The 15529-nt window shown below is 36.3% G+C and overlaps 1 protein-coding gene across 1 annotated transcript; it reads right to left on the reverse strand.

Moving 5' to 3' along the window:
• Positions 1–6702: 6702 nt before the first annotated feature.
• Positions 6703–10830, reverse strand: LOC147544830 (aluminum-activated malate transporter 10-like). The gene is made up of 6 exons (XM_086636427.1): positions 10290–10830; positions 9694–9834; positions 9320–9592; positions 8959–9074; positions 8641–8784; positions 6703–7410 (listed from the first exon to the last, which is right to left on the reverse strand). The coding sequence occupies exons 1-6, from the start codon at positions 10627–10629 to the stop codon at positions 6907–6909; spliced, it is 1518 nt and encodes a 505-aa protein (XP_086492553.1). The 5' UTR covers positions 10630–10830; the 3' UTR covers positions 6703–6906.
• Between the last annotated feature and the right edge of the window lie 4699 nt (positions 10831–15529).

The raw sequence follows: 15529 nt of genomic DNA on the forward strand, positions 1-15529 counted from the left end.
AAATTCGTGGAAAAACCTTTAGCAAAAGTGTAGTACAACCAACTAGACTCTATAACTATTAACAAACAAAAATAACTAGACTCACATTTTCAATCCAAAGATTTAAAATTTTGAAAATTTTTTAACCCTTTTGAATTTTTGAAATAAGGACTTAGCAAAAATATCATTCCCCTATCCCCAAACTTAAACCGAACATTGTCCTCAATGTTCTGAAGACTATGAAAAAAATAACAGGATGAAGGGAGAGATATTACCCGGTTCAGCGTCCTCTGCATGGGTTGCCTCCCAGAAAGCGCTAAGTTTAACGTCTTCAGCCAGACGAAACAGACGACTTGAAAAATAGAAAGAATTATACCTACTGGATTACAAAAGTGTAACTAACTGTAAACCAATAATCGATACATCTGTGGGTCCACCCAAAACACAAAGTTTTCAGTGAACGATAGTCTCACATTTTTGTGAATCGGTGATAGTGTAAGTGAGACTATCAAGTAAGAAGGGCAATCCCCAAACTTAGACGACAATAAGGTCGTTAAGTTTGGCACCGCACTAGAGAGAGTACAGATCGGATAGAATGGGTCTTCATATGGATGATCGACAGAGGGAGTGAGTGTTTCAAAATCTACACATGGTTTCGAGGGACAAAATACAAAGCAATCTAGATGACTATCAATGACACCCGGACTTAAACTAGGGTTCTCTAATAGAGGTACTTCGGGTTCCTTCAATGGAGAAACCCTACTATCAGACTCACAATCCCTAGAAGTCGAGTTAGATAGTCCTTCTATAATTTCTTTTATCATGTTATCATCGGTGTCCCTAAAGAATTCTAAATCTTCGCCTAAATCAGGCGAGTCAATCCTCTCATTTAGCAAATTGGTCAACCATGATTCATCATCCTCAGTTGAGTCAAACACTTCAAATTATCTTCAACTCTAGTGAACTCTTCATTATGGTCTGAATGGATCTCAAGTTCGATACAATGAGAGGATATCTCAATATCGGGCTCCATCGTTTCTGAGATTTTAGTCTCAATAACGATGTTGTCGGGAGAACTATACTCCTCTAAAATTGTATCCTCGTCATCATAGTACACAGGACACTGTGGACCGTACTCTAAATTCTCATGGTGATCTTCTTCTATAATACTAGTTGTTATTTCTTGTAGAGTTCTATAGGTATTGTCATTCTTTTCTTCTAAAGTCTAACAAAACTCGAAAGTACTCTTTTGAAGATCACTAACAGTTTGGGTCAATGAAGATGATCCTAAAGATGGAGAGTCAATAGTTTCACCGTTATCCCATTGAGGTTGAGACACGTGTGGAGCATAAGACTCTCCATTAATCCTCCTTAGCGCAGTAATAGACTCTTCATGAACCTTCTTTAACATACTCATAGTTTCGGCCAACGAAGATGATGCTAAAGATGGAGAGTCAACCTTTTCACCGTTATCCCATTGAGGTTGAGACACGTGTTGGAGAGAGAGAGAGAGAGGTGAGTTTGAGCGAGAGAGAGAGAGAAAGAGAGGTGAGTTGTAGAGAGAGATATAGGTGAGTTGGAGAGAGAGAGAGAGTTTGAGAGAGAGAGAGAGAGAGAGGTGAGTTGGAGAGAGAGGTGAAGTAGAGAGAGTTGTGAGGTGGAGAAAGAGGTGAGGTGGAATTCATCTTTTTTATTTAATTTTATTTTGAAAAAATATTTTCTACGAAGGGCAATTATGACATTTACATCAAAAAATCGGGCCATATTTGAATTTATGGAAGACAGGGGGCCACAAAGGAAGCTGGTCACAAAGTAGGGGGCCAAATAGGAATTAACTCAAGAATTAATCATACAAGAATGTGTCTCTAAAAGCTCAAATATTGGTTTAATCCTAGCCCTAGATGGAGAATTAACTACTCATAATAAAAGATTAAAGCAAATATGACAAATAAGAGAGGAAAAGGGAAGAACAACTAAACTTTATCTCGCAGGAAAATTATTTTCCTACTGTGAACCAAACGCAACCCTGGAGAAAAGTATTTTCCAGCAACGATGGGAAATTATTGTCCAGTGAGAAATTCGAGCCAAACAGTGCTTTCTTCAACAGCCAAATTTTTCTCTCTCTCTCTCCATTTGTTGTAAAGCTAAGAACCCCCTGTCCATAGCCTTACACCACTCATCATGCTTTGAAGCCTCTGAGTAACTAGTAGGGTCAATCTTACCGTTTAACAAAGTAAAAAGGGATGAATGAATAGCATGATAAGGTTCAAATGAAGCATGAGAGTCTATCTTCTCCATTTCAGTTGTAGATGATAGTTCTTCCATGATTGATGCAGAAATAACAGGAAGAGGAGAAAAAGAGATTACCTCAAAATCTACTGGTAATGAATCATGTGTATCCGAATAGACATCTTTAGAGAAAGAAAGATAATAATCCTCTTCTGCTTCCTCAATGTCATAGGAACACAACTAATCAGCTGAAAAAATCTCAGCATCTTCTACATTTATTGAGACAGGAACAATAATAGCATTATTACATTCCTCTTGACCTTTGTCTTCTTGGCCTGAGGAGTTATCAACATAATAACCACCAAAATTTGACTGACTTGACTGATTATTTGTTATCTCATTTGGAGGACAATATCGAAACCTGCATTTTCGGGCTAGGTGACCCCATTTGTGGCAAATTCCACAAGGAACGGCTGAGAAATCAAAATTCTCAGGCTTATGAGTTTGATTTAATTTTGTATTTGAGTTTGAACATTTTCTTGATTTGAAGTTTTATGAGTCAGATATTGTAAATTAGCATCTTGACTCAATTTTGAGATTTGATTCTTATTCTAATTCGAATAGGGAGGTTTCTGAGTTTGATTTTGATTTTGGTAGTATTGTATCTGGTTTTGATTTTGATTTGGATAGAATTGTTTCTAATTTTTGTTTTAATATGAATGTTTCTGAGGTTGACTCGATTTGTATGTAGGATTCTTAGTTTGATTTGTATAGAAAGGTAGGTTTTGATTTGTACTCTCCTGTGATTTCATCCTTTGTTTATGTTGAATCAATCTTGATTTTAATTCTGGAAAAGTGATTTTACCAGTTCTATTTTGAATGGTAACCACAAATTGACCAAATTCTGAACCTAATCCTTGTAAAGTAAATCGAATGAGTTCTTTGTCACTTACCTTATCGTTAATAGATGTTAATGAATCAGAAAATTGCTTGATTTGGCGAAGATAATCAGTAACAGATGAAGTTCTTCTGATGTTTTGAAATTCCTTTCTAAGAACATCAACTTTTGATTCAATTTCTTCTGTATATGCATTTCGCAAATAACACCTGATCTCTCTTGTTGTTCTTAAACCTAGAACATCAGAGGAAATTGAATCAGAAAAGGTAGCTTTCAAGCATGACTTCACGAAGCGATCTTGCTTTCTCTAAATGACAAACTCAGGATTGAGAATTTCTCTATTATTTTCTGTGACAGTTGGATCAGGTTGAACAAACGATCCATCAATATAGCCAATCAGATCATTACTTTAGCAACATTGTTTCAATCTGATCTTTCCAGATCAAATAGTTTGAATCATTGAGCTTTATTGATATGTAGTTAATAACATTCGAGATTTGAGGAAGATATACAGGAAGAGATTAAGATGACGATGATGAAGTCACAATTGATGATTGTGGAAGCTTTTTGTTCTTGACTGAACTATCAAGGCTCTGATACCATATAGAATTTAAAGATGAATTGGAAAACTTGGAGAAGAAGTTAGAGTTTTATGTAGAGTTTCATGCATATCTAATACATTAAATCTAGTGTTCTAAGCGGAATCTCAACATTTATATGTTAACACTAGAGTACCAGGATCTATTATACATGAACTAAACAATGAACTAGAAGAGGGAATAAATACCTTTATCGCGTTTTTCCCTCGAATCATTCCAATCGCGTGTGAAGATCGAGAGCTTCATGTGTAGCTCCTCTACTTGAGACACCGAGTTGGTTAACTTGATCTCCCTTCTTTAATGTCTGCTAGGACTTAATAGAAGGTTGAGAAGAACCATTCTTCTTGACTAGATTGATAGAACTGAGCTTTTCTCTAACTTCCTCTCTCTCCACTAGCTGTATATTGAGAGAGATGTGTAATTTTCTCTCTTAGAAAAATCCACACAAAAGCTCACCAAAAGTTGTACCCACACTTATGTCCAAAAAGGTCTATTTATAGGGAGCCATAGAGTAGGTATTTGACCCTAACTAGGATTCCTAAAAAAACTCTCTTTAGACTTATCCCAAAGTAACCCCTTTTAGGGTTTAGTGTGACCGGCTACTATAGCCCTCTTATGGGCTTATGGCCGGCCCACTTTAAGCTCATAACCGGCCATGTGCTGGCCGGCCCTTAGCTCAGGTCGGCCATCACATGACCGACCCCTTTATGGGCACCCCCGGGCCCCCTTTCGGGCCCGGGTTTGTGCGTATGTGTTTGGACTCTTCCAAACACTATTTGGCTTTACCAATAATGGATCCAATCCACGTAACCCGTTGTAGGATCCAGTCTATGTTAGCCGTGAATCACCGAATTGATCCAACGATCGTAGTTGGCTTCTAGCAAAGCACTACAACCCCTAATTGGACCGGACTGGATGATCTTCATCTTTATCCTAACCGAGAAATTGATCGCATTGCCATCTTGGTCGAAGGACACTCCTTCGGAAGGGCATCTCTTTCAGACCGAACAGATATATCCTTCATTTTATTATTGTGAAATCTTATTACACAATTGAGTTCATAAGCTCCTATTTATACTAAACTCTTTAGAGAGAGAGAGTTCGATTCTTTTATAGAGCGAAAGAGGAAATCAGTTATAACAGAAAAGTCAAAATAGTCAAAACAAAGTCAAAATAGTCTTGTTCTTCTTCTTGTTCTCTTTTTTTTGTTGAAATATAAGAAATCCAAACAAAACCAATAACACTTTTTTTTGTAGAAATATAAGAAATCCAAACAAAACCAATAACACAAAATTAAGAAGGTGCAGAAATAAAAGATGGTGCAGAGTTGCAGAGTTCCAGAGCTTCATTTGAAGATTTTTCGACCCCATTTAGCTAGAGCGTCTGCTTTGGTGTTGCATTCCCTGGGAGCATAAGAGAAATGAATATCTGTGAAGTTATGCTTGAGATTGAGAATATCGATGATGATCTTTCTTGACTGACATTGAATTGTTTGACTTTGATCTTCAATGTGCTTAATAATGTTCTGATTATCACTTTCTATGTTGAGATGTTGTATGTGAAGTTGGATTGCCCATAGGATTCCGTAACGGATTGCTAAACATTCGAATTCTTCTGCATGTTGTCCTCTGACCGCGTCTGCTATTGCTATAACAAATTTTACATCATGGTTCTGAATAATACATCCAATGCCTGCCGGTTCTAAAAGTGAAGTGAAGGAAGCATCTACATTCATTTTAAGGAATGGTGTCGATGGAGGTCTCCATTGTTGTTGCTTTTGTTGTTGTAGTAATTGTGGATTCTACTTTTAGTGGGGAGGTCGTCGTCATATTGATTCTTGTAATTATCTGTTGCGGTGATTGTTTCTGTGAAGAAAAATAGTTTTCACACCTGGCTTTCTAGATAAACCATAAGATTTTAGCATATAGGTTAGTTAATTCCTCATCTAGCTTTTTCCATTGTAGTATCCATTGACTAACAGTAGTTAATTGATTTGTTCTAACCTGAAAGTAAAACCAAATCGCTTTAGCCTAAGAACAATGTATAAGTACATGGTCGATCGTTTCATTGTCATTACAATTTATACATGAGTAGTTGTTTCCAATATCTTGCCAATTTTGTCTCTTACGGGTAGACTGTTTGTGCAGCATTTCCATAAGAAACGTAGTCCAAATAAGTGGGGAAACTAGTATTACGTTATATCATACTTTTGCAATGTTTGATGTTAAACTTGTAGTGTCTAACACCCAAATGTGGATGGCATGGAAATCAAATGTGGATCAAGGTTCCACCAGACAACCAGACAATACTTAAACCTCAAGCTCACAATATGACTATTAGATTGTCTCTTTCGAAATTCTGAGGAACCATCATCAGTACCCTCCCCTTTCTCTTATCAGGAACTTAGAGCAGCCTCCGTTATAAATGTTTAACACTAATGCAGGCTTAGGCCTAATTTACAAGCATATTGCAGGTGAACCTTGAGAGAATGTGCAATTGTGCATCGATCACTTTCAGATGAGTAGTGTAGATGTGTCTGAGGACATGACTTCTCTTTGTTGTTTGTTTCGCCATGGGAAAATAAGAGAACGAGGTGATCATTTTGCGAGACTCGAAGAACGCTATAGACAGTCTGTAGAAAGGAAGAAACTAAGCTCAGTGGACAACCACTTGTGATGCTGAAGCAAATCAAATCTTCTCTTACTTTTTTGACAATATTTTGTTTCACCGTCTAAATAGAAAAGACAATGTCGAGGCCGATAAAATTGCCACGATAGCTCGAAGCCTCGAAGTAGGGAACTTTCTAGATCATGGGAATTAAGAAAGGTGCCCTTATAACTCTATTTTGTATCTTGTGTTTAGTAGTAATGAAGTTGGTATTATGATATATATTATAAACTTGGGAATGGTTAACTAAATTAATCAGCTATATTTCAATGTGGGACTAATCTCAATTGAAATAATCATCCAAAAAACCTATCATAAAATTTACTGAACTAGGTAAAAACCAAATCTTTATCTATATCATTGTTTTAGTAAGATGAAATTAGGGAACCAACCAACAAACAAGCTTATAAAAACTACTACTTGACTATACATTTTTATACAAAATTTGATTCTTTGTTTAGATAAAGAAATCTTCTTATCTTAAATTGGTGACAATTTTGAAGCTGATCAAGCTAAGCTAAAATCATTTTAAGCTCAAACCATTTGCAGGGTCTTCATGGATTGATCATTATCATTAGGGTTGCCTCCAAATTTGTTGTCATGTTTAGGCTTCTCTTCATTTGCAGACTTGAAATAGGCCAAATTCGATAACTCGTCAACTGCATCGACGAGTTTTTCTATCCGTGAAGCGATTTCGGTTAATAATGAAGATAAACTTATAAGTGGAAGAACCTCCATTAGTGGTATGACTATCACAGGTGCTGGAAAATATCCTGCTTGGTTCTCATTATTGTCAGGATGAGCTTCAACTACTGGTAATGGGGGGGTAGTGGTATTGATGATGACTTGGGTAGGAAGAGATTTCAGAATAGTATGAAGATCTTCAACTGCTCTGTTCATTTCTCCAACTGAAAAATCTATTAATGAAGATTTTGTTGTTGTGTTTATGATAACACCTAGCTCTTTCAAAACCCTAGAAGAGTGAGAGCTTAGTTTCATGCATACTTTACTGAGGTTCTTCTTCGTAGACTCATCTGTCTGTGTAAGTAATAATTTAATATGTTAAATATTGACAATATATATATAACAACAAATTAGGCCGAAGGTTCAATTTTAAGATTTTCTTTGTTAGAAAGATAAGTTATATTTTGTATGTTAAAAATCTAACATTTGTATTTTGTTTAGTTAAAAATTGAAATGTTTATATTTTGTTAGGTTAAAAATTTAATATTTTTGCAATCCATTTGAAAGCAGTTGCAACCACTTGGTAAGCAGTTACAAACCTCTCGCAAGTAGTTGCAAATTACGAGAATAAGTAAGTACTTGCAGACTGAAAAAAGTTAGAGCTGTAAATGGTAGCTTATCGGATCGGGTATAGGCATATCTGTATCCAATATTCGATAAGCTATCTGAAATCCGATAATTTGCGACGGATATTATATATCAATATCTGAATCCGACTCCGATGATATTAACGGATATCGGATCCGATATCCGAAACCAAAATATTTTAAATTTTTAACCATTAGATCTAACTAATAAATCTCAACCATCTATTATATATATTATCATTAGTAAAATCTATATTTTTACTTATTTATATAAACTCATCGGATGCGGATATTTATTGGATCGGGTATTGGTACATCCTTGTTCGATAAGTAGATATCAGATAACGAATAAGCAGATATCCGATCTGGAATAACTGAATCCGTATCCGATATCCGAAATTTCGGATTTTTTTTTTGAAAAAATCAAATACGGATCGGATGTCGAATGTTTGAATATCCTGTGACACACTTAGAAAAATTTTAGTGATCCTTTTTCACTGAAGAAAAAAACTTATAAGAAGTTTTGACCAAATTTTTCTGTACATAATTAAAGTACGGCAAAGGGAGCCAAAAGCTTTATCCTATAGAAATTCATACTACACCAAATGGCCTATGCTGTATATAGTTGCAACCTGAACCGTCCATTTACGTAATTGTAGTAAGTAAACAGGTAATTTAGTACTACAACGAAACTTAGAAATGTCCGATGCTGTACATAGTTGCGACTTGAACCATCGACTTACGGAATTGTAGTGACTAAATAGGTTTATTATTGCAATGAAACTTAGAATTGTCATGAAGTTTGTATCCTATATTGCTTCAATAACAATATAAGTGGTTATTCTATCTTTTTTTTTTTATTGTAACCAAGTCCTACAATATAATGTTGATCACATGTTTTATTATATACAATTTGCTAAAGTTATAGAAAGCTTACATGGTTTTGTGAAGTAATACAACCATTAAGAGCTTCGATGCAATACGCACAACTACGCATCATTGTTCCAATCTTTAGATACTGTTTCCATGGATGTCCAAACCCAAAACTTCCATGGCCAGGCTCCCATCTTGCAAAATTTGCCTGTATAATGTATATATTTGAGATACTTAAATTTATATGTATAACCAAATTTTGTATTATGGTTTTGTTTCAAGGAAGACCAACTCGGCTCAACCCTAACAAAAATTTCGAATCTGACATGTTTAGCCCGTGATACAAAATTAGGTTTTACATGTAGAATTTATGTGTACTTACCAACGATTCTTCAGTCGCTTTTGAGTTCAACACGCATTTGTAACCCCCCAAATTTTGTATAGACTCTTGTTCTTGTATGTTTGAGCTTTCATCTGTGAAATATTCAGCCACAGCTCCTATTACAAGTTGGAAAGTTTCAAGTCAGATCATGTACAAAATGATTTATCTTATTAGACCATTTTTTTTACATCATAGTTACACCTAGTCTGTGGGTCTCATCTACATATTCTAGGGCTAAACTGTTCATAACAATGATGTGCTCATCCCATACTTCGTTCTTATAAGATATTTAAAATCGTTCTAAAACTTTTAACCTGATCAAATCTTAGTTAAAGATTTAAGCTTTGACAATGAAACGTACCATCAACGGAATTGGCCAATTTCTCCATATTACGAACGATGAGATCATGGAGATCCTTTCCGGCCCATACCGGGCAAATACATATGCTTACAATCAAACAGAAAGCAGTTCCAATGGCAATAGTTGATAATCGTTGTTGAGCCAAATCAAACAACTCATCTACTCGATAACTCGATACTGAAACCAAGCTAAATGTGAGGATGAATATCATGGTACCATAATCAAACCGCGCTTTAATTGTAGGTATAAATCTCAAAAATGTTGCCAAAATAGCTGTTCAATTTAAAAAAAAAAAAAAAACAAATTAGTCTCAAGTACTATTATAAATTTTGAATGGAATTTTCTTTTAGTACATTTTCGAAAAATTTACTTACTGAAAAGAAAGAGTGAGACGCCAACGATTATAGGTTCAAACTTTTTTTCAAAATGACTTCCAATCCAATAAACACCTAGTGCGAGGGCCCCTGCTAGAGATGTCCCAATAATTCTATTTACACATTTGTAAAGTGTTGAACCTGTAATGACAACATGAAATAGGTTCAAAACCAGATAAGAAAATCAAGTTCACATATATAATTTATATATTTAATCTTAGTATTTGATTTTAAATTCTTCGATTACTAATTTTTTTTTCATATATGTGCCTCTTTCTGTCACCCTTTTAGTCTTTGTTGTACAAAAGAAAATTAACCCTTTCGTCTGTCTTTCTCTGTTATATTTATTTAAAAATTAGATTTTTATTACCGGAGAATCATTAATCTTTAAAAGAAATCTGAAAAAGAAAATGAAAAACATGAATTGTTGGAGAGATAGCTAATACGGGAAGAGAAATACGACTTAACAGTGAACTAAAGACTCCGTCAGTTTGGGGGTTAAAAGGTCTCTTTATCCAATGTAGGGGATTCTTATAAAAGTGAAAGTAGTCATGGGTATTTTGGGTATTTACTTAGTAGGTAATATTGTTACTTACCAACAGTAAATTCAAAAACAACAACAACAGTCATAATTGCCCACATAGCATTCCCTCCAACTCCATCATATAAAGGCCTCATATAGTAAAAAAGTGAAACCACAGTAAGTGCTAACCCTACTTTGAGACAATGAATCACTTTTCTAGGATCATCAACCCCTAAATTCCAAGCCTTCTCAAAGAACTTCCTTACTTTCAAAACATAACCGGAGACTAGGACCATTAAACCTAACCGGATTCCCCTAAAAAACCCGGTTTCTTGCACTAATATCTCCGATGGCCCATCACAGTTCTTTACTCGCCACTCCAATCTGACTGACGAAACTTTATTGTTAACCATGTTGATAACTAACAATATTGAAAACTTTGATTGGTTAATATCGTCGAATAGGGTGATGTACAAGGTAGGTTGGTGATGAAGGTTTTACAATGACTTGTAGCTAGAGATCAAGATGCCATGCAATAGAGAGAACCTCCCAAGTTGAAATGCGTTGAATTATTAGTAGAAAATGGGGTTCCATATTTATATATAAAGAGGGATAACCATTTTGATGGCCCTCATGTATTGCTAATATATATATAATTATTTGATCTCGAAAAGTGTGGATGGTACGGTGGAGACAATATTTTTAGGTCATTTGGGTTGCAATATCCCCTGAGGGGTTTTTTGTTTGAGAGCTTAGTGATCACATTTTTATATTTTTGTCTCTTTTAAGTTTTAAGTGCTTTTCTCACTTTATTATGTCTCTCAATACTTATCAAGAACCTAGATATCAAATAGTTAGAATTCATTGTCCTCCACCGTACCATCCACACTTTGGACCGTACTTTTCTCATTTTGCCCCTTGTATTTTCTGATGCAGTCAGAAAATATGTCTATCAGTCAGATAATTATACACTAACATTCTCTCAATTTTAATCTAGAAAATATAATCACTTAAAGAAATCAACGTCATCCGAAACACAAATTCTATCTAGTAAAACAACAAAAACATACAGACGTTCAACTTTTAGATCAAGCCGATGTGGATTTAGTCTGCTTAGTAACTTGGGGAATATTTTAACACTTCTAAATTCTGGGACTGCTTTAAAACGGCTTGTTATCTTTTTAAAGTTGGTTTTTATCCTCAACCTCTCGGATTTGAGACATATATATCACTTCTCTCAAAAGAAAAAAAACTGGTTTTTACTAAAAACTTATTGATTTTAGGAAGTAGAGAACGAGGAGCAAACTTTTGTGCTAACTCTTCTTTTGACCTTCATCAAACTGATGAGACTGATTTGTCGATAGGGGCGACGATTATACAAACTAAAGATACACAAACAGTCAGTACGAAAAAACCTTATAAAATAATGTGGATTTAGTCTTCTCAAGGGCTTATTGTAATTAAAATAATTTGGATACTTTCCAATTAAGTGACTCAAACTTGTCATTTAAAATATTAAACAAGAATGCACTCTATTGTGTAGAACTCTCTTTGCAATTTTGCACCGCATATAAAATTCATTGTAAGAAACATGCAATCACACAAACTCAGTATGATATAATTCCTTGTAAGCAACTTCTGTTCATTTTCAAATCGGTTGCATTTAATGAGTATGCTCACACTGAATGCAGAGGCCCATGACAACAAAACAAATTCAGCGTCGGAAACTATAAATTAATAATCATCGACCGAGATAATTTCCTAAGTGGCAAGGAAAAAAAATAACTGGTCATACCAAAACGGCCCCATTACAGATAGTCAGATATCGATCTTCTACCGTTTCACACCAAATCTAAATTATGTTTAACAATGATTCAATGTCATCTCTTCTTATAAGACATAGATAATCCACCGAAGCACCAATCATATCGAAAGAGTCATATAGTGTCTACCTTAATAGCTAAAGCAAGAACACAGATAACATAATTGTGTTTTTCCAATCGGATTGATTTCAGGTCAGACAAGCATGAAACATGGAATTTCGTTCAAAAAAGGTAGTCGGTGAGAGGAGGAATCACTCGTAATGGGGATGAGCAAGATTATTAATATTAAAACCAGCAAGACGAGATCTGATTTCAATTACTAAAGGATTATATTACTCACATAGGATCATACTAAAAGGAAGTAATACCAAATTGGACCCGACTAACGTTTGTTTAATTATGTTTAAATGGAAATGATAAGCATATAATATCTAAATTTTTGATGACTTGGTTTCCTCTTTGAAATCCAATTCCTCTTCCTCTCAATCTTTTTTGGATGCTCTTCCTTAATTATTTGGGACTTTGATTCCAAATTTGTCTCCCGAAGAAAATCTTATCTGTTGAGTGTAGGGGTGGGAATCGGGCGGGTATGGGCACCCGCGGGTAGTTTTGAGTCGGGCTCGGGCGGGTCGGGTAAGTTTCTCCTATGCCCGCTCGGGTTTTCGGGCGGACTCGGGCGGGCATTTCACAAACTTCTCATGCTCAAAGCCCGCCCAAGCCCGTTTAAATATCCGGGTGAAACGGGCATCGGGTGATCGGGTGATTTGAAAAGTGTAAACTAACAATACGGAAAAAATCGATATCAAATCATCACAAATCTTAAAAAATCAAGCATAGAAAGAAATAATCATTACACAAGAGATGATCACAACTGGTATAGATCCATATATATTGTAAAACCTAGATCTGCAAATTAGTTTCTCGAAAAATAGCAAAGATCAAAGTTCATTATTTTAAATTACAACAGATCAATCTCACTTTCTTTCTCTATATGCATATTTCTCTCTCTTTCTCTCTGTACATCTCCCTCTCTGTCGCATAATATACATATATACAAATCATTACAACTTATAGAAAAAAATGAACTTTGATCTTTGCTACAGAGAAAGAAATTTAAGATAGTTTCATAGCCTTCTTCATAAACCACTAGAAATCATCTAAAGAAAAATACAAATTTAAGATTGTTTCGTAACCTTCGTCATATTTTGTTCTTCAGTCCGTATGTTGCTTCATTCAAGATCTATAAAAACTATGAGTAGATGGATAAATCTTAGATTCTGATCTGGCTTTATGAAAGAGATGAGTGTGTTCCACCGAAAAAAGTACAACAAACCATTAGGTTTCAAGAAAATGATGAAATGTTAGAAAGATGAGAAAGAAGATGTTGGAGAGCCAAAAGATGAGAGGAGTTGTTGCCGCTAGAAGACAGTAGAAGGCAGAAATAAAGAGATAAGGGTTGAATTTGATTCCTCTACTTATATATATTAAACCTAATAATCTCACGGTTGTAATTCATAACCCTAAAAGGGACGGTGATCCTTTATGAATACTCTCTCGGGTAGATAAATCGGGCGGGTTTTTCGGGCACCCATCGGATACGCCCGAGTTGTATCGGGTGTGGACGGTACCTCGGGTAAGGGTTTATACCCGAGCCCGCCCACAAAAACTCGCTGGGCGGGCGGGTGCTGCCCACAACGGGTAGCGGGGCCCCACGGTTGATCTTGGGCTCGGGTGCCCGTGGGCGGGTTCGGGCTTACGGGTTTTTTTCCCACCCCTAGTTGAGTGTGACTAACTAGTGTTCTTATAAATATTAGCCAATAATTATGCCCTACAATTATCGGTCCATTATGTTGTATTCTATGTATATTTCCTTCTGTATTTATCTCGATGTTTATTTAGTTATTTCCGTAATTATCACTTCCATTGTAATCTATATATACACATGTGATCAATGAAATTGACAAGGGTTTAGAATATCTTACATGGTATCAAGTTTCCTAGGGTTTGTTTTCGATCAAACCATTGCCGTCCCATTCCTTCTTGTCGGATCTCGATCGGCAACTTTCAGTCCTTCCTTCTTCATATGGCCGACAAAGCTCCTCCAATGAAACCGCCACCCACAAATCTCTTCACCCGGTTTACACGGTATCAAACATTCAACATAAGGTACGTATCCTCGATGGTACAAAAGTTTCATATTCCTTATGGGTTAAACTGTTTACTCTCCATGCAAAAGGTTACAATGTGCTTTGTCATATCGACGGTTCGCCGCCACCCGATAAAGAATCTGCCGATTTTGCTTCGTGGGAGACCATTGACTCCATTTTTTTAGAATGGACCTATGGTACTCTCTTGGACGATCTTCTTGTCCGCGTCATGGCTGATGAATCCATAGCCTTAGAAGCTTCGCTACGGGTAAAACACCTTTTTAGAAACAACAAAGGGCCCCGATCCCAATCCCTACAACATGAATTAGCCAACCTTACCTTAGCTTATATGCCTTCACTTGATGCGTATTGTCAAAAGATACGTGACTTAACCGACCAACTATATGCCCTAGACTTTCCCATGAATGACCAACAAAGAGTGCTCCATCTCGTTAAAGGCCTTCCCAAGGAATTCGACACAATAGCCTCCATTTTGAATAATTCCTTACCCACTTGGGAAGACGTTATTGACCAACTCATCTCCAAGGCCGGTCGTCTTAAAACACAGGATGTCGTTACTAAACACCCCGTCATTGGGGCTGCCATCACAACTTCCAACCCACCCCCTAACAACACCTGCAACCCCAACAACAGGCCCAATACCAGTCAAAACTACCAACCCAATAACCAAACCAACCGTAGCCAATCCTACCACAATAACCGCAACCCACTGAAGGGGAATAACCTAGTGTATCTCATACACCTAATTGAATAGTGTTGGTAGCGGAATCTCAAACATCACATGTTTAACACTAATTCCAGGATCTATACATGAACATACCAATGAACTAGATTGGAAAGATGATTACCTCTTAATCGCTTTCCCACGAACTAAATTCCGATCAGTATTCGGAAGATAAGAGCTCCAAGTGTAGCTCCTCTACTTGAGACACCGAGTAATGACTTGAACTCCCTCCTTTCAGTCAGCTAGGACCTTCTTGAAGGTTGAGATGAAGAACTCCTTCTTCTTGACTAGATACTTGAGAAAACTCCTTTTCTCTCTCTCTCTCTCTGAGATGTATATTCTGAAACTCTTTCAGTTAACCCTCTCAGTTGTTGAGAATTCAATCTCTGAATTGTCTCTCTCTTTAGGTTGTATAATTAGGTATATATATAGAAATCCCTAGAAGAGGTATTAAACCCAAACTAGGATTCCATAAACCTAACTAATAGGCAACACCCAAAATACCCTCCATTGGGTCTCTTAAGTGTGGCCGGCCAACATAGCCCTTTATGGGCTTCCTTGGCCGGCCCACTTAGGGCCTAGCCGGCCATCACATGGC

Source organism: Eschscholzia californica, unplaced genomic scaffold (genome assembly GCF_041429995.1).
Source record: "Eschscholzia californica isolate CP2 unplaced genomic scaffold, dmEscCali1.0.p SCAF_4, whole genome shotgun sequence".
Classification (NCBI taxonomy): Eukaryota; Viridiplantae; Streptophyta; class Magnoliopsida; order Ranunculales; family Papaveraceae; genus Eschscholzia; species Eschscholzia californica.

What these genes read in the sequence shown, in the direction of transcription:
- LOC147544830 (XM_086636427.1), bottom strand. Translation starts at nt 10,629, where the DNA reads ATGGTTAACAATAAAGTTTCGTCAGTCAGATTGGAGTGGCGAGTAAAG. An exon ending in TGTTTTTGAATTTACTGTTG is followed by an intron (nt 9,835 to 10,289) that starts GTAAGTAACAAT and finishes TTGTCATTACAG; the next exon opens with GTTCAACACTTTACAAATGT. An exon ending in ATTGGCCAATTCCGTTGATG is followed by an intron (nt 9,075 to 9,319) that starts GTACGTTTCATT and finishes AACTTGTAATAG; the next exon opens with GAGCTGTGGCTGAATATTTC.